This window comes from Dromaius novaehollandiae, chromosome 13, assembly GCF_036370855.1.
Source record: "Dromaius novaehollandiae isolate bDroNov1 chromosome 13, bDroNov1.hap1, whole genome shotgun sequence".
Taxonomy (NCBI): Eukaryota; Metazoa; Chordata; class Aves; order Casuariiformes; family Dromaiidae; genus Dromaius; species Dromaius novaehollandiae.
The window spans coordinates 2,245,375-2,266,625 of record NC_088110.1 but is presented as its reverse complement, the minus strand read 5'-3'; the positions used below and the strand labels follow the sequence as shown (position 1 = coordinate 2,266,625).

Sequence of the window (21,251 nt, the reverse complement as noted above, 5' to 3'; positions counted from 1 at the left end):
TGGTGGCAAGTTACACAATCCCGAATGGGAGCAGGAGAGCAGGTCATGTTCCCTCTCGGGCAGGTAAGCGGGGAAACTACAATTGGGGAAGGCGAATAAAACACTCACCAGCCACCTCCTTGTCCTTAAAACTTGACCGTGTTTGGATGAAGTATCAGTAAAGCATGGACTGCATTCAGCTTTCCTGCTGGCTCCACTAGACATACCTGAGACAGGTTCTCCTATATCCGAGACAGGTTTTCCTATATCCCCAAACACCAGCAACTGGTTTAGTAACTCCGCAGAGAAACATATAGACAAAGCGCTGTACAAACCTGGAGGTAAAGCCTGAACTATGTGTCACTATGCTGAGATCTGACAAAAACTGAAGATGGGGAGAAGAGATCTGTATCGGACCAGGGAGGACAAGCTGCAATGATGACACTGCTATTAAAGCTGGGAACTAACCAACAGAGCAAAACCTCCCACAGGATTTCAGCAAGCCACCTAGTAGTATGGTCTCTCTAGGACTGGGACGGGACATATGCATCCACTTACTCATCACAGCTTCCCAGCAGGCAGGGTGAGAACCCGGCAGGTTCCCCTTTCAGACATCCAGAAAACAGAGCCCTGCTTTCCCTGTAAGCTCCCAGCCAGGAGCCCTGCCGGGGTGAACAGTAGTTAAAGAGATTCAGGCGTTTAACACAATTTAAAAAAAAAAAAGGTACAAATCTTTTTAATAAAATTCATCATAAGTTACAGTTTCCCAAAGAACAGGCTCCAGTGTATAATGGGAGACAGGCTGGGAGGAGCAGGGGAAGCACCGACAGGAACCTCTTCCCCGCAGGAAAGAAGAAAGAGGGACAGAAAGGTTCTGACAGCCATTTATTGAAAAAGAAACCTCTGAGAGTCCAGTGGATGTAGAAAGACATTAGTCCATGTCCCTCTGCCCTCCACCCTCCCCAACCCTTACCCCCAAAGGCAAACACACACGACAAGTCCTGTTTAAGTCACATATTTTAACAGATTCAGGTAGACCTCAGTTCCCAGCAACAGTCTGAAGATAAGTTATGTGGCCCAGGGTTACCAGCAGGGATTCTGAGAAGCTATGAGACAACCTCCTCTCCAAACAGGTCCTTGAGACTACACCGGGCACGGTGGCACGGTGTCCTGGCTCATGTTTTTTCAAGCAATCCAAAGGGGCCAGTCCCAGATGCCAGCAGATGAGGTCAAGTCCATGCTGTAGGAAAAGGGCACTCCATCCAATAGCAGGCTTTTGTGGGGCAGAAATTGCAGTCCTCAGCACGCTGCAGAGAGACAAAGCGAGCAGGCCCAGTCGGCCCCAGCCACAGAGCCAAGTAACAAGAACCAACAGCACACATGGGTGAAGGAAGGGTGACAGCAGGTTCAGAGCCCTCCCATCAGGGAAAGGCCAGCGCACAGAAGATAGAGCAACTAAGAGCTTGACGATGAGATGAAGAGCTGAAATGAAGCTGCTTCCCTACAAGGACTTTGCAACGCCCTCAGCCAGTCAGGTCCCCTCACACAGCACAGGCATCTCCACTCAGGTTTTTAATCCAGCCCATAAGGCACTGGGGTTGGGCAGGTGACCAGATGGCCAGCCAGGTTCCAGTTCCCTACCATGCCGGAGAAAAAGACGGATACACAGCTAGACAGGTGAAATCCAGCCGGACCAAGAGCAGAGGGGAATTTGGCCACCTGTGTGTTTGCATGTGAGGAGGTGGCGGCTGTCACTCCAAGACAGCCATGAGGAGATGCAGTTCCCGGAAGGCACTACCATGGCGGCCGCTGAGCCCAGACTTGTTCTTGACGATATTGCTGATGTTTTTCAGCTGCTTGTAGCACAGCTTGCATTTATGGAGCCTGCAAAGACAGATAGCAGACACAGCATGAATCCTCAGCTGCTTCAGAGATGTGTTTGTCCCTGGGGTGCCTGAGATTCAACTCATAAGAAACTGGAATGTGAGTGTGGCTGTGCAGAAACAACACGCCCTCAACCCACATCCTGATGATACGGGAGAACGGCACCTACGCAGGGCTCCTTCACTCCTATTTTTCCCTTTGGCAGGGAAGTCTGGAGAGGAAGGAAGTGCTGTTTCTAGAGAGTCAATTCTCAGAGCAGAGCTACTTTGCTGCGAAAGAAAGCACTGGGAATCCAGGGCCTGGCTGACAACCCAAGTGCCTTGTGAGGTGAGGACTGCAGCCACAGGCTGGTTTCATTCCTTACACACTCTCACTTTGGCTAGGTATGACCCAATATGCAGAGACAGAGGGAGAAGCCGTCCTTGATCCTTCCCTCTGAGATCAGAGGGGAGACACGCGCAGTCCTTGGAAACAAAAGGGAAGGCAAGCCCAGTCCGCTATCAAAACCTCGATGAGAAGGAGCAAAGCTCACCCAAGGGAAAGGCTGGTTTGAAAGAGAGGGAGCAGAGGTGAAGAAGTGCCTCACCTTTCCTCTCTGGTGATGTCCACCCCAACAGAGGGTGGTGCAGCAAGGATGTCTGTGATCAGTGGCAGGAATCGCTGGAGAATGAGTTTCAAAGAGGTACAGCCAGTCTGTACATAACTGAAAAACAAACAGAGAATCAGGTCCCTCTTGAATTTAATTCCTTTCCTCCCAGCACCTGGCTGTAAACACCGTACAGCCCTCACACACATCCAGTCACTTGGAATAATTTCTTTAAACAATCCTCCTCCATCACGTGTAACCAGGAAAGGAAAGCAACCACAAGGACCAACACAGTCTTCATTCAAGCCAAGACTGGCAAGTTGAGCCTTTTGGAAAGGGCCTGACATATACCTTGCTAAGCAGGATTTTTCTGTTAAAGAGCAGAGATGTCTTGCCTAGGGCACCCAAGATTCACCATCACCATCTCTTCTGGTAAGAAGGAAGAGCAGAAAAACCCCTCTTAAGAGAGATGCTGTATTTCTTTCCCACCCAACGATGAAGTTCAAAGTAATCTTCCAAGTGACCCCAGGGCTGCTGCAGGACTTCATTCCCCTTGTTCACATCAGCAGTTTCATTCCTATCAGTGTGCAAAGCCCACTTGCTCTACATTAACTTCACCCACCACATCTAGCTGGCGTAAGTACCTTCGGTCCAGCCTATCTACAGTGAATCTCAACATTCTGCTCTTAGTAAGGACTCCTTGTCCATACATGCTTTCCATATCTTTTCCCACACACACTTGGCAACTCCATCGCTCTTTTCCAGGTGTTCTACTGCACCTGCTGTGATTTTCCAGGATTTGCTTTCATCTACAAAATACCAAGTGAAGCTCTCCTACAAATATTCACACAGCTGCTTGTCCCCTAACCACTGCATGTTCTGGTGGCCTCACCTTTCGTATTTACTTTGGAGTAGTTTTTCAATCTGTGGCAGGACTATAGTGCACAGATCCAACTTCCAGAGAGACCTGGAAAGAAAAGGATACATTCTGAGACTGGACACCGAGACCTTACAAGGCTGATTCAACACAACTAATGCTTTCTGACAAGAAAACTCAGCTAGCTGCAGTCTGGTTTACTCAGCAAGTTCACTGACTCCCCCTTGTGATAGAAAGTGGCAGGTTCTGTCATTTTTTTATTGACTCCTTGAAGAATTGTTTCATGAAGCTCTTAAGACTTTCCTTGTGAGACATCACTTGCATATAGGAAAGACCCTGTACAACTCCAGCACTTACTGGCACTGCAGGCTTGAAGATCTGACTGAAAGCATAAGCATTTCATGCTGTCTTGGCGCACTGGCTGAGGGGCAGGTACAGTGCAGTACTCCTGACACCCAGCCGGATGGTTCTTGTGTACCTCAACCACTAGCTCCCCAAGACTTACGCTTTCTGGTTGACAATATTCAAGAGGTCCACAACAACAGAGAGATCGTTGATCGCCACAGCGGAGTCTACAGACGTCTGAGAGAGAAGGGGAAGTAGAAGAAATTTACTGCAAAGCTTGAACTGGTGAGACTAATGCAATTAGCAAGTGCTGCTTTCCAAAAGCAAGGTAGAGAAAACATGGAGAGTTTGTTAGGGAAGAGAAGACAACTCTTGCATGAGAAACTTCTCTCCCCATTTCTTTAGAGTCATTCAGCTACAGTTTGGACACAGCAGCACTCTGTGGTGCACTGCTGGAAAGAGAAGCAGTGAAAACCCACATTTTGCATAACTACAGACAGAATCGGTTCCAGCCCAGCCAAGAAAGCTGCTCAGCTGCTCCCCTACTGAACCTCAAGTATTCCTACATCCTTGCCTTAATGTCACCAGTGCTCCACACAGCCCGCACAGTGTCCAGGTTCTTGTGGCGGCTAGTGAGCACCACACACATGGTCTCATGGCCTTTCCTGATCTGGGACATGGCTTCCTCATCCACCAGCTCAGTCTGGCTTTGGTTTTTCACAACCTGCAAATACAGACACCAGTGGAGTAGCAATAACAGAGCAGGATAATGCAGAAAGGGTGGGAGCTTTCACATGGCCTAGGTGAGAGCCGATTTTGGCCAGGAAATACTGACTTCTGTGTGGATTGTTTTAAAAACATTTTGAATTGCAAATGCTCAATTTGTTCCAATTTCAGCTACTCACTTTTGCCTTTTCTACTAGGTTAATCACAAACAGAAGTTTGAAGCCTTGGAAAAATCTTCAAAATTAAGAAAGAAAAGAAGTGAAGAAAAATTAAGTTTTCAAAGCCAATACATTTTGATGAAGAAAAGTTTTCATGCAAGCCCTATTTTTCAATGCAAAATGTTCATCTGAAATCAACAAATTTTATTAAAAGCATAAATCTTCCGCAATTTGCTAGATGCTAAGTTTGATTCCTGCCCAGGCCACGCTGAAAGCTCTACTTCATCAGTTCACATTTAAAATTTGGGATCATGAGGGTGCCCTGGTCCTTTTCCCTTACTGGAACAGGGCACATCCTCCTGAAAGAGGCAAAGAAGCACCTGAGATGCAAGAGGCAAAGATTCTTGTGAAATAATTGCACACATGTAATGGCAGACATCAATTTTCTAAATGAACCACTGTCTAGCATGTGTCCTCGTTCTCCGCTTTAATCACATGTTCTCAGTGAGCATGGACCAACACTGTTGTGTTTGCATTAGCTTACTGCCAAGCACAATGAGGGCCTGGTCCAGCAATCCTGAGCTACTAATTCAACAGGAACTGCAAGTCAAGGCAGCTGGGAGGCAGGAGAGTAGGCTGGCAGGGAAAGAACCAAGTGAGCAGAGGGAGAGCAGAATATAACATGTTCTTTGGCTGCTGCATTCAGTGAGGAGCGCAGGCTGCAGAAAATACCTGGAAAGACCCTCCTACACCTCCTACACCTCCAAGGACCCCCTTTCTGATGTCCCCTAACACAGAACCCATCTGGACATTTTTGTGCAGAGAAACTTACTGGTAGGAAGTCGGAGGCCTTCAGGCCAATGGGCTCATTCCTTGCTGCAGGAATCACTGATGGCTCTGTTCTGGTAACAGGAGTTGAGAAGGCAATTGGTGGCCTCTGAATTGGGTCAGACTGCAGAAGAGAGTTGAATAAAAGCTAAAGTAACAACAATCTGGCCCTAGTCGGATGCCCTCTTTCCTGACCCACTTCCCTCTTGAAGCAGCCTGCTAACGCAGAAGCAGTCTCCGATTTGCTAGCATGGCTTAAGAGGCAATAAAATGTCTCTCAGGTATACACCAAGATTTAATTAAGGTTTCAGAAGAACATGGAGATGCCCCAGCAAAAGTGCTGAGTGCTGTCATTGTTAGTGGCATCTAAAATTAGGGCAATGGGCTATGACCAGCTCAAAGACAAAGGGAGAATTCTAAAGGAGTTAGTATAACATATCCCATCATGTAGGCCGACTGAGATTTTGGCTATAAAGTAGTCTCAGTTTGAGTATCCTCAGAAATCTGTCACTTGTGTCTCCTCACAGTGCCCTAATTTTGAGGTGGAAGGAAAAAACGGACTGAAACAGTAAGAAATGAACAAAAGCAGTAGAATCAGCATCTGCTGGAGGCCTTCAAGCCTACTGCTCCGGTGAGACGCATGGCCTGCCACAGATCAGAGCTGCATGTTTACTGGTCTTCAATAAAGGAACTACCTTGATAAGCAACAGTAAAGTCTCGGGCACTCACATATCTTTCACAGCAGGGGTGTGAACAGTTATTAACAGGTTATTCAGTACGTACATGTTCCTGCTTTGGCAATGGGGTCTGGACATCCACAGCTTGGCTGGGCTTCACTGCTTCCTTTACAGCTACAGGCTCTACCAAGATGGAAAGAAGTGCAAAAGCAGAAACTGATTGTTCCTTTCAGGAGAAGCTTACAGCAAAGGGTCTGCATAGCTAGACTACAAGTAGTCATTTCAGCAGAGATGCAGCTTTTCCCATCTCTTAACCCCATTCACACCAAGGGGTCGTTTTTATACTCACCATCCTCGAGAGGGGCTGGAAAGGGCTCATTGTTTCGTGGAGGAGTTCGAGCTACAGAAAAAGAGGGGAAAAAAACCTGATGGAGCACCCAAGGCTATAGATTAGCAATAGGTCAGCCTTGGAGCTGGGAGATCTCCAGCAACTCCACAGATTAGGCAATCAGTGACACAGTAAGCAGAGTTATCTCCTCCGGAACTTAGCGTTATTGTTGAGTTTAGTCGAAGGTTTTTAAGCCATCATGACTGGGAGGGACAAAATTAACCCACGTATTTCATTGCTGAAGGGGGAGGAAGTGCAAGAGAAGGCACCGTCATGACGAATTATATTAGAAAAAAATCACATCCAACTAAATTCTAACATACATAATGACTATTAATCCTTTAGGTAGTATAACTCATTTTTCACATTTACAGAAAAATGAGATAAGGGTATTGTATTGTGCCTCCTAAACAACAGTAACTGCTTTAACAAAACATTTAATCTTTTCTTCTTTAAAGGAGGCTGCTGGAAATTCCCGATTTTGTATATACCAGAATCCTAAGCAAACAAAGAGATCCTGTAACCCAATGGCCCTTCCTAATCAGGACAGGAAAGCTACATGCACACACGGCCCAGACTTCAACCAGACATCACTGCACCCAGTAGCTCACCAACATGATCTATGGTTCAGAGCACAGAATATTCAATAAAGGTTTTCTAACTACAACAGTAAGCCAAAGTTCACTTCTACATTGGTTTAGTGCCTACAGCTCTGATCTAACCACTGTTCAGAAGCACAATGAACTCTGGTACTAACAGATGGAGTTCTTGGGCTGGAAGATCTCTTTGTAGTCCTCTGGGTTCTGGATCTCAGCCTTTGATTCCTTCTCATCCCGGTCATCTTCACTGCTGGGACTGCGCCTCTCGCTCTCCGAGTTGTGCTTCACCCTGCTGCGAAAAAAAGAGATGTTGGCAGGACCAGTCACAGGGACCCTGTTAGAGTGAGAGCACTAAGCTCCTTGTACATTCCCTCAAAATCTTGGAATTACGACAAACCAGCAGACTCCCCTACCTTTGTGGCTTGCTGCAGCTAGTTGATGGCCTGTCATAGATGCGGCGAAGGGAGGACCCTGCGGGGGTGGGCTGAACAAGAGGCTTGTCATCCCTGATCAACCCATGAAGAATGAAACCTGATTTTGTGACTCTGCTGAGATCCACAACAAAAGAGGAGACTGTGCTTTGCGCAAAGGAAACTCCTATCTGCAGAAGGAAAAGATCAAGGTAATCCACTGAAAAGCGGGTGCATGCCAGCCTTAGACATGATGAAGCGACCCTGAGCAGCAGTGTTTGAGAATTTCTCAGTTCAGCACTTTGGCTTTTTCAGTTTGAAACTGCCCATGTTTTATGAAAGGCTATGAATTTTGATGAAACTTTTGCCAAGCATGGTTTCTAATTACTGGTCAAACCAAGCCCCAGTTCCTCCCTCCAGAAGTCAAAGAGAAATGAAACGGAGCATGAGGCGGCTGAATGCAAAAGCACACAAGTTTTGTCTAAGCGTTGGCCACACTGCTAGCCCTGGTCACTTACAGTCTGACACAGGCTTAAAGTCGACAAGGCCTGCAAGCACACAGCAGGATTTTATCTCGTGTTTTGCAGCCGCCTCCCCCCATCCTTCGTGAACAGTGGCTTACCAGCTGGTTGTTGCAGATAGATAAGTCAGCTACTTTTCCCCAGTTCACCAACACCACATCAAAACAGCGTTCTGGCTCCCAGCCATACACACGCAGTGAATCTTGGAAGCCACTATACAAGCAGCAGCCATCTGGGTTGAAGAGAACACACCTGGGAGAAGGCAGGAGATGGAGATTTAGATACACCTTTCCAAACTTACTCACTCCCACAAAGACCACAAGGCTGTATCCCCGATTTCAATGAACATCTCCGACCAGGTTTTTAAACATTGAGTCTACAGATCCAGTGAACTTGTGCAACATCTCCAGCAGCCAAACTTCTCCATGGTAAAAATCTCCATCAAGGAAATCCTCCCTTCACCCTCACTTTAGTCTGTCTAGTATATTGTGGTAGGAATTTAATATACCTGACTGGAGTGGCCTCCTCTTCTATACAGCTCACAACTTGAAACTTCTCCAAGTCCCAGAATCGGACAGTCCTGTAATTCAACAGAAGAAAAATCATTGCTCATTTCTCTGGAATCCACTGTAGGATTTAGTATTAAAATAATATACTAATAGCTAGAATGACTTTCACTGTTGTGCACGTATGATGAACCTACAGTGAAAGCTAATCTAGCTAAGATCCATGGATCCAGCCACAGATGCTTAGAGGCTCTAAATATGTACAGGTATTTAGAGCTGACCCGGAGCTAAGGACTTCCTGCTAGCAGAGCAAAGCTGTTCAGGTAGGAAGTCAGCTGGATTAGTGAGCCTCTCAAGCCTATTGCATATGGCGGAAAGTGCCATCAGTTTTGGATGAGAAGGTAGGCTCTCTACACTCTGCACATCACAGATGTGACATGTTGTTTGCTAAATAGCAGTCTCCTGCAATGACAGGATTGTCACACAACTCAAACCTGTGTGCTGTGATCCCAAAAGGAAGGGCATCAGGAAAGGGAGTTGACATATTGGGCTGCCCAATACAAGAGAGACATGGAGCTACTGGAGCGAGTCCAGCAGAGGGCTACTAAGATGATTAAGGGACTGGAGCACCTCTCCTATGTGGAGAGCTGAGAGAGCTGGGACTGTTCAGCCTGGAGAAGGGAAGGCTGAGGGGGTATCTTATCAATGTGTATAAGTATCTGAAGGGAGAGTGTAGACAGGTGGGGCTAGACTCTTTTCAGTGGTGCCCAGCGATATGACGAGAGGCAACAGGCACACACTGAAACACAAGAAGTTCGGTCTGAACACGAGAAAAAAAATTCTTTACTGCGAGGGAGACAAAGCACTGGAACAGGTTACCCACAGAGGCTGTGGAGTCTCCATCCTTGGAGATACTCAAAAGCCGTCTGTACACAATCCTGAGAAATGTGCTCTAGGTGACCCTGCTTGGGCAGCGGAGTTGGAGTAGATGATCTCTAGAGGTCCCTTCCAACCTCAACCACTCTGTGACTCTGTGACATATACAATTGCCTGCTATCTCTTTCCCCTCACATACCTGTCAGAGCTGCCAGAAGCCAAAAGGTATTCATTGGGATGGAATTCGACGACGTTTACTGGGCCAGTATGTCCTGTAAATTCAAACATTATCTTCCCAGCAGCCAGATCCCATAGCTGGAAGAAGGAAAGAACAGAGAGACCCTTGGAAAGATTTAATGTTAGAGAATCATGCTCTGAGTTTCCTTCTACTGGCACTCTAATCCTTCTCCCCCTTCAAGCACATACTCAAGTTTGTCAAGGAAAGCAATGATCAGGGAAGGACTACCGTTCCAGTCACTGAAGACTGCATTTTTTCCTGTTTTTTGGTCATTCTCTTTTACATTTTCTATTTAGTTCCTTGCCAATTTGTCCCCCAAAAGTTTCTGTTTTATATTTAGAGCCTGGGATAAAACAGAGTAGTTCCACTTGATCCAAAATAAGTTTTGAATAAGTTCCACTTATTCAAAAACAAACAAACAAAAACCCTGAAGCTCTGAATCCTTTAACAATTTTTCCTGTGAGCAACATACAGTACAGCACATGTCTATTGAATTACCCAAGCAGGGCCTGAAAATAATATCGTGAAGCAATGTGCTGTGGACAACTCATCCTGTAACACTTACTAAGACAGAGGCCAACATTCAGGTATCACAATTCTACCCGTCACTGAGAGCTGAACTTTCATGTGCATAGCACCAAGACATCTGTTGCATAAGTACATTTCATCGGATGCAACTCATGTCTGGATGGTCTGGGCCACTGGACAAGATCCCCATAAACAGACTTCCCCTGCAAGGCCACAGGGCTCACACTGCTGTCTAATAAACAAAAGCGGGCTGCTAAAAAATGAAAGATCTGGTAAAAAGATGGTCCCTGCATTCCTATGTACCATGAGCATATAAAGAGGATGTCGTAGTAATAGTTAACTGACAAATTACCTTTACAGTGTGATCATCAGCAGCAGAGGCTAACCATTTCCCGTCAGGACTAAATCGGAGACACCTAACAGCTTGCGTGTGACCCTGAAATGAGAAACATAAGAAGTATTGTGGGTTTTTTTCCCCTTTAAAGGGTATTCTGGCTTTTACCTTTCTATTTTATATAATATAATAAAATAAAATCAAGTAACTGTACCACAGACTCCACAGCTCACAGAACACTCAAAAACTACACTCAAAAGCTACCCATATGAAATGGGCATAAACTCTCTCATCTAGACATTTTTTTGCATCAGTATAAGAGTGGTAAATAGAAATCTGGCTTAATACAAATCTCTAAGTTAAAAGACTTCCGAGTGCTCAGACAGGACTGCTGTGCCATTAAGTTTGTTTCTAAAGTAAAATTAATATACAGCAAGGTCTCTGTGTAGAAAAAGGCCCCAAGAATAGAACCACCTCAGTGCAGTAGAGACTTGTCTTGTAATACCAGTCACAGCATAAAGAAACACTTACTCATGGATGTCAGCCAGCCTACAGTAACTCTTATGATAACCACTTCCTGTCCCTATACAGTTCAAAGAGGCATATAGAGGTTTATCAGGCCACTTCATAAATCATGCAGATGTTATTTTTACACCAGGAAACTAGGAAGTTAATCAGATAATCACTTAAAGGCTTGCACACAAGTCTTAGGTAGGAACCTTTCTCCCCTCTTCTCCCAAAAGCTAGTGAAGCATTTTACCTTGTATCTGAAGACACAGCCTTTTCTTCTTACATCCCAGAGCTACAGGAAAAAAAGCAAACAAACCGTATGCTTAGAACAATATATGAGGGGACCCAAGAGTCATGTCGGAGCAAGAGCTCTCCCTGTCGCAGGGCTGATAAACACTGTTGAATGAAACCGCTGACAGGGCTACTAAATGCACGTCTGCTCTTTGTGTATCTCCTGACCTAACTTTCTAAGTGAGAACCATTTCTGTAAGGTATTTCATACTATAGAAGCTCAGTTCCTAGAGTCAAATACCAGCCTGATGAAAGCAGATGCAATCCGCAGAAATCAGTACATCTACACTTGCCAACGCCAGGTCTCACCTGGCACCAAACTCAAAGAGCCCTGTGGGATGAGCCGCGTTCCATAACAGAAGAATCACACTCGTTGCATCACACTTGTAAAAACACATGCAAGACTTTCACAAGCATTCATAAATACACCTGCCCACATGCATGCAAATGATGATATACAACATCCACCAACAGCCTGGCACAAAACACATTCTGTCCCTTTTCACAACAAAGATGCTGCAAGTGAAGAGGATAATCTCTAGGGGAAACCGGGCTTTACCTTAATGTTTGTGTCCAGAGAACCAGATGCCACAAAGCTTCCAAAAGGATGGAAATCAAGGCTGCAGATATTCGCTTTGTGACCCAGTAACGTACGAAGAACTGGGAAAAAGAGAAGTGGAGCAGAGAGAAAGAACAAGGGGCAAGTATTTAGTAGTTGGTTTCCCCACACAGCATGCAGTTTAGCTATACTATCTTCACCATTAAACACATGCTAATACAGTGTACATTAGACATGCTAGATATAGTTTATCCATCTGTGTACACTAGTCCATGGAAACGTTTCTGATTTTACCCTTGCAATGCAAAGAAACAGCAATAGAGGGCCTGTGCTCAGTGATCCTAATGAAATTCCTGGTTTTGCGTATGGAATCTAAGAATAAAACTAGAGGGTCTCCAATCTGAAAATAAAACTAAAAAGTCACACTTTGAGGCAGCTGTCAGGCAGTGCATCCTTCCACTTGTTGCAAAGAGAGAAAATTAAGTGAAAAAGCACTTTTTGGCAAAGAAGTGAAAGGGGCACTTGACTATCTCCATCGTTCACCTTTCAGTTATCAGACAGACCCCTTCTAGGTCTCTGTGTCACAGTGTGGACACGCGCCTGCTTTCCACTACTTATGTTCCAATATTTGCACTGGATTCCTCCAACTGCCCCTTGCAAGAAGTATCCCAAAGATCATACAGGGAAGGGACGTTCAAGAAGCAGGAGGCAAAGAAAATGATCGCAGTGCTTCAGCAAGTCATCAACCAAGTAATACCTCTTGCAATTCTGGAATCCAGTATGGACCTGTAGAGCAGGTACACCATATCTCTGAGAGCAGGGACGAATGTAGAGCTCAACTTCGAGGAAGAAAAATTGCTCACATAATAACAGAATCAATCTCTCTCCATCATCAGTCATCTGGGACAGTCTTCTTATTCCCATGGCAGGAATTAGCTCTCGAGCCAGACCAGGAGTGCTCATTTGTAGAGACACTGTCTCATAGGTCTAGTAATAATTTCAGCCACATCAGTTACTCTCCACTGGTTGAGCCAAGCTATTTTATAACTGAACTGATTCTAAATCCTTGATTGACAAAAGTGCTTTTTATTATTTATGCCATCTGCTTTTTGCTTTCTTAGCTCAGCCAGTGAAAGTCTGTTTTTGTTACAAGTTCTTTTGATGAGCAAGTAGTAAACTACAAGAAACATTCATTCATTTTATAGTATTTCTGCTGGAATGCACTCAATCTATTTGTGATACCTTTTCAAAATTGCTTTAGGATTTGAGAAAAGTGCAATAAACAAGATATTATTCAACAGTATTCCTTTAAAGGATCAGAGTTCAATGAGTTTATAGCTTCTATGATTTACTATAAATTAGGCCCTTGTCTATTTCTGTGGTCAAGCGTAAGCAGAAGAGGAGAAAAATCACTTGAAGAAAACAGAAAATTAAACCAGAACCTAAAAATTAGAGATCAGCAGGCAGGGGGATTCCTGGGCTTGTGCAGTACCTAAAATACTTAAAACCTTGAAACTGATTTTAGATTTACAGTATCCTTTTAATTAAGGCCCAAATTTTTACGCTGAGAATCCAAGTACAATTTCTATGACTAGTTACCCTACAGATGCATGCAAACTGATCTGGAATGTAATGTCTGATTTCAGCATGCTCAGGTTAAAATCCTAGAAACTAGCTCCTTAGACCAGTCTCCAGAACACATATACATATTTCTGCTCAAGAGTGCATATACAGCTGTACAGTCTCAACAGGAACGGCACAAAAGCCTTCTAACAGTACTGGAAATTAAGATGAAAGCAATGCCAGGCTCCTGCTCCTTCTTAGCTGGGAACCTTCCAGGTCAGCAAAGATATTAAGCATAAGGATATTCCAAAAAGCTCGCATAAACAGAAGCCCAAACACATGGAAACATACTTTTGGCAGCTTCCAGGTCCCAAACTCGAATGGACCCTGACTGGGACCCTGCAACAATGAGTTCCTCGTTTGTATTGATCTGTAGGCTTTCAATGGGTGTTGTGTGGCCTGTCAAGCTCTGCAAGAAAAAACAAGAGTCACGATCTAATGACAAGGCCCTGTGCAAAGTTTATGGCCACGATTGCCTAGTTCACACTTGACCAGTAAATAAAGTATTTATCCATGATTTGGGAACACCCGGCTGCGCTGCTGGTCCTTCTCTCCCAACAGCTATCAGAATGGTACGGCATCCTAAAGACCATCGCTGTATAGAGCACCGTGCACACATCTTCCAAGCTCTCCCTACTTTCTGGGACACTATATTTTGGCTAATTTCTGAAGGATGCATCAACAGAGACATGGGTGGTTAAACATTAGGTGTGGATGCCCACACAAGGTTGACACATGCTTACATTATAAAAATTACGCTGTGCAAGCACAATGACACCATGTTTGTTCTAAATGGGTCACATAAGTGTCATGAACTGGTTACAAAATCAAAGCAAGAGCAAAACCAGGGCTACTTCGAAACTTTCACACAAGCAAGAGGCCATATGTTGCTGCCAGCGCTGGGCGTCACAGTGACAATGTTGTGCCATTACTAAAGTATTAACTTGAGGCAAGAGTAATAATTCACATGTATGCAGTTTCTTTCATCCTTGAGCATCTAAAGCTCACAAATTACGTAAGTATTTTGAAAAGGCCACATTTTAATTAAAACACAAGAATATTAGAACTAGCTCTAGAAAACTAATCAACATACATACTGCTATTGTAGACCTTTTAGTTGTCAATTAAGCAATATTATAGTCTCCTCTTCATCCTCGAAGAGGTCTTTTAAACAGTTAAGCCAGCTCTGTGCCTCCCACACATTTAAAGAGGCTGGGAACACCAGTTCAAAGCCACCTGTCCTGATGGATTTCATCCGCAACTGCAGTGCTCTAAGGTTACAAATGTTACCTCTTAGGGAGAAACAAAGCTTGAACTTAAACCAGAAGTTACAACGCTACCCTGAAAAGTTCCTTTTCTCCCTCTTCCCCATACATAAATATCTGGAATCCTAACAATGTAAATACAGAAGATGAATTTCAGAGGACAAAAAAACAAAGCACAACCCAAAAACTCCACATTCTTTTGATATATAACAACAGCACAAGATCTCAATAGTTCCAGTCAAACCTTGCCCTTCAGAAATATAAGCTCCCAGCACTTGGGGCTCCCAGAAAGCATAGCAGAGCTATACTTCTCTGCTCCCACAGAAGGGATAGGGAGATATTTGGTCTTTCTCCCTTTCCAAAAAAAGGAAATACTGTGGCTTCAGACTGCTGTCACATTACTGGAAATGGCCTGGAAAACATAGCTTAAATATGCTATGAAAAAATTGCTGTGCTGCCAACGGTGAGCAACCCCTTTTGCATCTATTTTGACCTCTTTATCTTGACCTCAGTAAACGAACAGTAAAATAGAGTAGAAACTCTCCTCTTCTAGCTTTTTTTGACACTATGTTTTCCTCACAAGGTTCACACTGGCTAAAGAAACACTTTTCATAATGCAACATTAATTATATTGTTAACAAAACAAGTGACATGGGACACCTGCTAAAGATGCTTTTCCACAACATCTGATCAAAGGCAGAGGATGCAGGACAAACAACTGTTAAATATAGTGTGTGTTAGTGGTAACTACTGCGGTAATCTTACTCTTTCTAATATGCTGCACCCAGTATTACTCTTCCCCAGCCCACAATTAAGTCAGCAAACTATTCTGACAAACACTGTGCTGTCAGAAAGTGACTATGGGACAGGTGGAAACATATCCTGCTTGAGGTTTCCTTCTATGAGGGCAAACTCCAGGGCACAAAACTAGCCCCTGTAGTTTACGCTATAAAACTAGCTGACCTTGTACAAAACTTTGCATTTAATTATCTGTAACCTGGTAACAGAAGGCTCAATATTTATTATCTGAGCAAATGCTGGCCTACTTGGAGCAACGAGCATCCTGCTGCTCACCAATTACTTGAATTCTGTCCCTATCTCAGGCTAGAATCAGATCATCCCACTTTGCACTGGCAAACTCTATTCAACCCTTGCACAAGCTACCACCCAAATATCTTCTCCCTCATCTCCCACTCTCCACATCTCAGAATTAATATTCCCATCTCCCAAAAGTTGAAAACAGGCCAGTCCTTACCATGATGCAGTTGGGCTTGTTAACTGACCATATGTTGACCCGACAGTCATCTCCTCCTGTTGCCAGCAGCCGGCCTGAACTTTTCCCCAGGACTAGTGAGGACACATTGCTGCTGTGAGCTGTGATCTCTTCTGCAAAAAACAAAGTGAACAAACAATTATTACAGCCTGGTATAAACATTTTCCATCCCATCTCTCCCAGAGGGCTAAAATCTTTCTCTCTCCAGAAAAACTTCCCAGTTCCCACTGGACAAGCTGCAGCAACGCAGAGCTCAGATAAGAAGTCATACTATTATCTTGCTTGTAACAGTCCTTCTTGGCTCTGTCTGCTGCACTTCAAGACATTTGCTGACCAGCCTTCACAACTCCAGTGTGCACGTGTCCCTTACAACAGCATCTTCTCTCACTAGTAGCAACTCAGTAGCTGTTCAAGAAGATTTGCTCGACTGTAGCAACCTGCTTACAGAAGCTGCTTTACCTTCTATACTTGGGTGGCTTTCAGTAAGCTGAGCTGTTTCAGAAGCTGGAATGATATGAAGCAGCCACAATCATCTAGAAATAGGCCCTCCAGTACTGTTCTAGTAAGCACCAGAAGACTGTCCAACCTAAGAGGAACTGGCAGATTAGCAGCAGTACAGTTTGTTACCTTACAGAGAAAAAAAGTCAGACTCAGCATTGGGGATAGGTGGAGCTCCCTTCTCTGAGCTTTGGCAGAGACTTTGCTGCCTTCCCACTACGTAACACAGGCGAAATTTGACAACGCAGACAGTGTGAAACAATGACAAAGGAAGGGTGAATATATATTTTTAAAGGGCAGAAAAGAACAAATGAGATTGATATTAAGAGATTGTTAAAAAGGCGTGGGCTGAGGGGAAGGCCTGATATCGTGAGGGCTTCACAATGACAGAACTTGAGGGAAGTCTTACTATAAAGAAACAAATTTGGAGCTAAGGAGAAGCCAAACAAGAGCATCTTTGCAAAGACATCTGTTTTCATAAGGGATTTTAAAATCCACCCAAATTTTTGGCAGGAACTTTTGTCAGATGCATTTACCAATTTCTTCCTCTTACAGTTCTCTTCTTTGAAAGCTCAGCAGATTTGCATGCATAATATTTACGAAACTTGTTTGCAAAAAAGCTAGGTAGTAATCAATTCAGCTTTTGTTCGGATTGTTTTGGTGGGAGGAACAATTTGATGATTTAACATGAGACACTAATCCAAAGGGACATTAGGACTGCAGCAACAATAATTACAGGTATTTTGTTCTGAGGTTGTCAAGAGTGCTTTTTTAAAAGCAAGACTGCGCAACTTTCACTTCGGCTGGACCAACACCTTTCAAATTACAAAGGCAGCAGGATTGTAAATTAAATGAGAAGGGCAAATCTGCAAATATACTTGCACTATGTTGAAAGACCAATTTCCTATATCACAATGCTAAAGGAAAGTATGCACCTATAGATGAAATTGAAGATAATGAACAATACAATTCGTATTAATGGACCAACTGACTATTTAAAATTGAAAGTATATATGCCGAGCATTGCTGTTAATATGAGCATGTCAGCAGCTCCACTATTTGCTCCTCTTGATTTTGCTCTTAATAATATATTAGAAGTTTAAGAGTCATTGCTGAAGCACTAAACCCTGTGTTTATAAAAGCCAGATTATAAATTCATGCCAGTCTTGGCCAGGCAGCACCACCCTCTCCCCCGGTGAAGTGTCAATTTACTTAAACCCTCAAACTTTTTTCATGAAGCATCATCCACAGCTATCACCCACCAGCTCAGTGGCAGTAAACTCCTAATTACCACTAAAACATTTTCTAACACTCTGAATGCTTCTTACTCTGAAGAGGACAGCAAAACAGGATAGCCTAGCAGAACCAAAGATCAAGAACTTCCATCCATTTAAACAGAACCAAGATTTGAGACCAACCAAATACTAACTTTTCCTACAACTTGGGAGTTTCAGGAATGGGAACAGAACATTGCTAACTGGTTTTCTGCTCAAAAACATATGAAATGATCAATATTGGCTATACTGCAAGGGTCACTAATATACGTGACTAGTTACCATACGTTAACAGTCAACCACCTCAGTCCCATTAATATATTGCCAGTCAATCTTCCTACATTTCTGCTAGGCCTCAAATCATTGGCCTAAAATGCACATTTCTGAACAACCAATTAGTTCCCTTTGCTTCTAACAACTCCTTCACAGCTCCTATAAAATCACCTGTCAGCGACCAGAGAAGCAATCAGAAACCGACAATTAGTAACTGTTTACTGCTCTTTCTAAGGAAAAATAATGAAAGTAAAAGCAGCAGATTCTTGCTGTCTCTTTCAAAGCAATTTCAAGAGAAGGAGACACTCTGATCCTGCAAAGATCACCTCATCCCTTCTGCAGCAACGAATCTGGTGTACCTTCTGTAACAAATGAGCAGCAATGGAGAGCAATCCCAAAGCAGCTAACATGATACCTTGGGAACTCGCCACAGCAGCCTGGGCTCTGTATGGGTTTCAATCATTTCTTTGGTTGCTCTTGTACTACATTAAAGTGACACAGGTTTTGCTTACTAGAAATTCAGGATAGCATTTCAAAAGCTAATCAGAAGAAATACAGACCATTACCCTTTGAAAATAGTAATGACAAGGTCCCATACTTCTCCACTATGATGCTTCAAGTCTTTTTCAAAAACAATTTTTGAAACACTCTGCAACCTAGAAAGGGAGATAGGGCATTCATACCCAAGGAAGAAATTAGCTCATTCATATCACAAACAGCCTCTCTCTTCCACCTTGTCAGCTGAGAAAACTCCTCTGTTCTACTTCATAAAGGACAGGAGAGAAGCCTGAGAGACACTCACGCAGCTTCCACGCTGTCTTAGTGGTGACAGACACTGCCATTTCTTAGTGGGACACTTTTCTGACGGCCACAGGAGAAGTGCCTTCTTCCTCCCAGCAAAGCTCCACTATCTAGATTTGCTGGGGGCTCAACCCCCCAGCCTCAGCTGCTGCCTTTTGATCTGCTGAGACGCATCCAGCCTGCCGAGCCTCCTCTTTCAAAAGACGTATCCTAGCGCATCCAGAACAACTGCCTCTCTCCAGTCACCGACCCGATCTTCAGTTTGGACTTGATCTTCATCTGGATCAACATGACATGGGCCTGAAGTGAAAGAAAGACTCATCAGGGTTACGGCAACATCCCCTGCAACGCTTGTCCGCTGAGCGGGAAGGCCAGCGCCGAGCCACCGGCAGGCGTGCCGGCGGGGCGACCATCCTGCCGCCGGCCTCAGCCCCGGCGGCAGAGCAGGATGCGGGCGAAGCTAATGAGCCCTGGCCACAGCGCCCTAGTGACTATGACAGTAATTACAGCGGGTCACCGGGGAGCCCCGGCGGAGGCTTCCTGGGGGTCGGGAGGAGGGAGGGAGGGAGGCAAGTGCTTCTCAGGCCGCCTGGGCCACACCGGGGCCGCTCTGCCCGCCGTTTACACCGGCCGATGGCGAACGGGTGGCGCCCGGTGACCGCCTGAGCGGCGGCCGCGGGGCCCAGCCGCCCCCGCGCCTCTGCGCGCCCGCGGGGAGACGCCGCGGCCCGGCCCCCGCCCGCCCGCCGCCCGCAGCGCCCCCGCCCGCCAGGGGCCGCCCCCGCCCGGCTCTACTTGCGGCGCGGCGGCGGCGGCAACAGCTCCCCCCGCGTGGCCCCGCTGCTCCCGCCGCCCCCCCGCGCCGCCGCCTGACAACCGGTCCCGCACAACAAACCTCGGCCCGCGCCCCGCCTCCGCCCGCCCGCCGCCCAATCGCGGCCGCCGCCCGCATCCGGGCCCACCCCCGCGACCCGGCCAATCCGAGGCGCCGCTGAGCCCCGCCGCTCTTCAACCCCGCCGAGTGGCGCCGCTGCTCGGCCTCCGTGAACTGCATCGGCCAATGGGGAGTTGAGGGGGGGTGGTCGCCCCGGTGACCGCAGAGCTGCTGGCCGTTCACAGCGCAGCTTCTTGGCGGAGGCGTTCGACCTCAGCCAGTGAGGAGGGTGAGCGGTTCAGCGGCGCGCGGAAGCTGTGGTGCCGCCATTTTCCAGCGCGGGAGGGGAGACCGCGGCGGCCTTTTAGGCCCGGGGCTGGCGCTGGGCGAGAGGTTGGCGGCCGGCAGGTCGTTGCTGGGCCCCTCCGCATCGGAGCGCTGCGGCCGCCCTGGGGCCTCACCCGGGGTTCCGCGCTGTGCGTCCCGGGGAGAAGCCCTCCATCCTCGGGTGCCGCTGGCGCAGCCCCGCTGGGAGCAGGGCTCCCGGGGGACCCGGCTGGGCTCCCCTCGGCGCGTCTTCGTGCCAGACGACGCTGGCACCTACTCTGGCCCTCGCCAGCCGCCTCGTGCCTGTCCTGCCGCAGCCCGGGATCGCTTTTCTCTTTTCGCTCAGGATAACGCTTGCCAGGTGCTCTCAAAGTCCTTCTGAAATCAAGTTACATCATGTCTGCTGACTCCCCTCCCCCCCGGCCTTGAGGCCAATTACTCCATCAAAAGAGGAAATCAGATTAGCTTGATGCTAGTCCTTGTTGATGCATGTTAGGTATTTTTAGTAGCTTTTATGCTCCTAATGCCTGTAAAATTGAATTAAATTATTGAATTAAAACTGATGAGTTTGTAATCGTGGACTTGCTGCTGCTTTATTTCTCTTTCTTTCTTTCTGTGTGGAGACCTTCAGTTTTCCTTTCTAGCTTTGGGTCCCTCAGTCCTTTGGGATTTCACCAAAGTAATGCCTTGTGTTTTGGAAATTGCTTTGGCTAATCCTTCACGTCCATTATGCTCACTTTCAGTAGCTTGTGCCTATCTGAATACCTCTCTTTTAAATAACCCTTAACACTCTGGAAGGAGAGTGAGCTGTTTCTGTTATGTCACTAGGCTTAGAAGCACTGATAGAAGGGTGCAGAGCTGTCACAAACAGCGTGGTAGTATGAAGTTGTGTGCAGCTGTTGTCAAAAGTCTCGTGACATGTACTGCCATGTCATATAAGATCTCGAAGCCCAAAACCCACCAACTAGAAGGTCTAGTGAAACACAAGTTAGCCCCTGATATTTATTGTAGAGAGTATTAAACACTGTAACAGCCTCCCAAAGGAAGAGTTGAATTTGGCTCTTGATGGTTGCCCATAAAATGGAATGCTTTCTTCAATCAACACCTGAATTAATGGGCTCTGAATAGTGGTACCTGGGTATATTTTAATGACCTGTGATATTCAGATTAGGCATAATGAGCTAATGGTGGCTCCTGGTTTTAAAATTGTGGTTACATCTTAA

At 45.7% G+C, this 21,251-nt stretch overlaps 1 protein-coding gene across 5 annotated transcripts; it reads right to left on the bottom strand.

Annotated features, from left to right (window-relative positions):
* Nucleotides 1-687: 687 nt before the first annotated feature.
* On the bottom strand, nucleotides 688-20,396 carry KATNB1 (katanin regulatory subunit B1). 5 transcript variants are annotated; one of them, XM_026104046.2, is made up of 20 exons: nucleotides 20,163-20,396; nucleotides 18,829-19,127; nucleotides 15,964-16,094; nucleotides 13,735-13,852; nucleotides 11,821-11,921; nucleotides 11,221-11,262; nucleotides 10,479-10,562; nucleotides 9,560-9,675; nucleotides 8,487-8,558; nucleotides 8,080-8,230; nucleotides 7,461-7,648; nucleotides 7,206-7,339; nucleotides 6,410-6,460; nucleotides 6,167-6,243; nucleotides 5,388-5,507; nucleotides 4,246-4,395; nucleotides 3,832-3,908; nucleotides 3,342-3,416; nucleotides 2,450-2,566; nucleotides 688-1,863 (listed from the first exon to the last, which is right to left on the bottom strand). In XM_026104046.2, the coding sequence occupies exons 2-20, from the start codon at nucleotides 18,866-18,868 to the stop codon at nucleotides 1,731-1,733; spliced, it is 1,977 nt and encodes a 658-aa protein (XP_025959831.1). In that variant the 5' UTR covers nucleotides 18,869-19,127; nucleotides 20,163-20,396; the 3' UTR covers nucleotides 688-1,730. The 5 variants fall into 5 exon arrangements, with proteins under 5 accessions (XP_025959831.1, XP_064375451.1, XP_064375450.1 ...); XM_064519381.1 differs by lacking the exon at nucleotides 20,163-20,396 and adding an exon at nucleotides 19,723-19,769; XM_064519380.1 differs by lacking the exon at nucleotides 20,163-20,396 and adding an exon at nucleotides 19,623-19,729.
* Between the last annotated feature and the right edge of the window lie 855 nt (nucleotides 20,397-21,251).

Coding starts and splice junctions, on each gene's coding strand:
- KATNB1 (XM_026104046.2), bottom strand. CDS start 18,868: ATGGCAGTGTCTGTCACCACTAAGACAGCGTGGAAGCTGC. Junction 11,922..13,734: donor GGACCTGGAAGCTGCCAAAA/GTATGTTTCCAT, acceptor TCTTTTTCCCAG/TTCTTCGTACGTTACTGGGT. Junction 6,461..7,205: donor CCAGCCCAAGAACTCCATCT/GTTAGTACCAGA, acceptor CTTTTTCTGTAG/CTCGAACTCCTCCACGAAAC.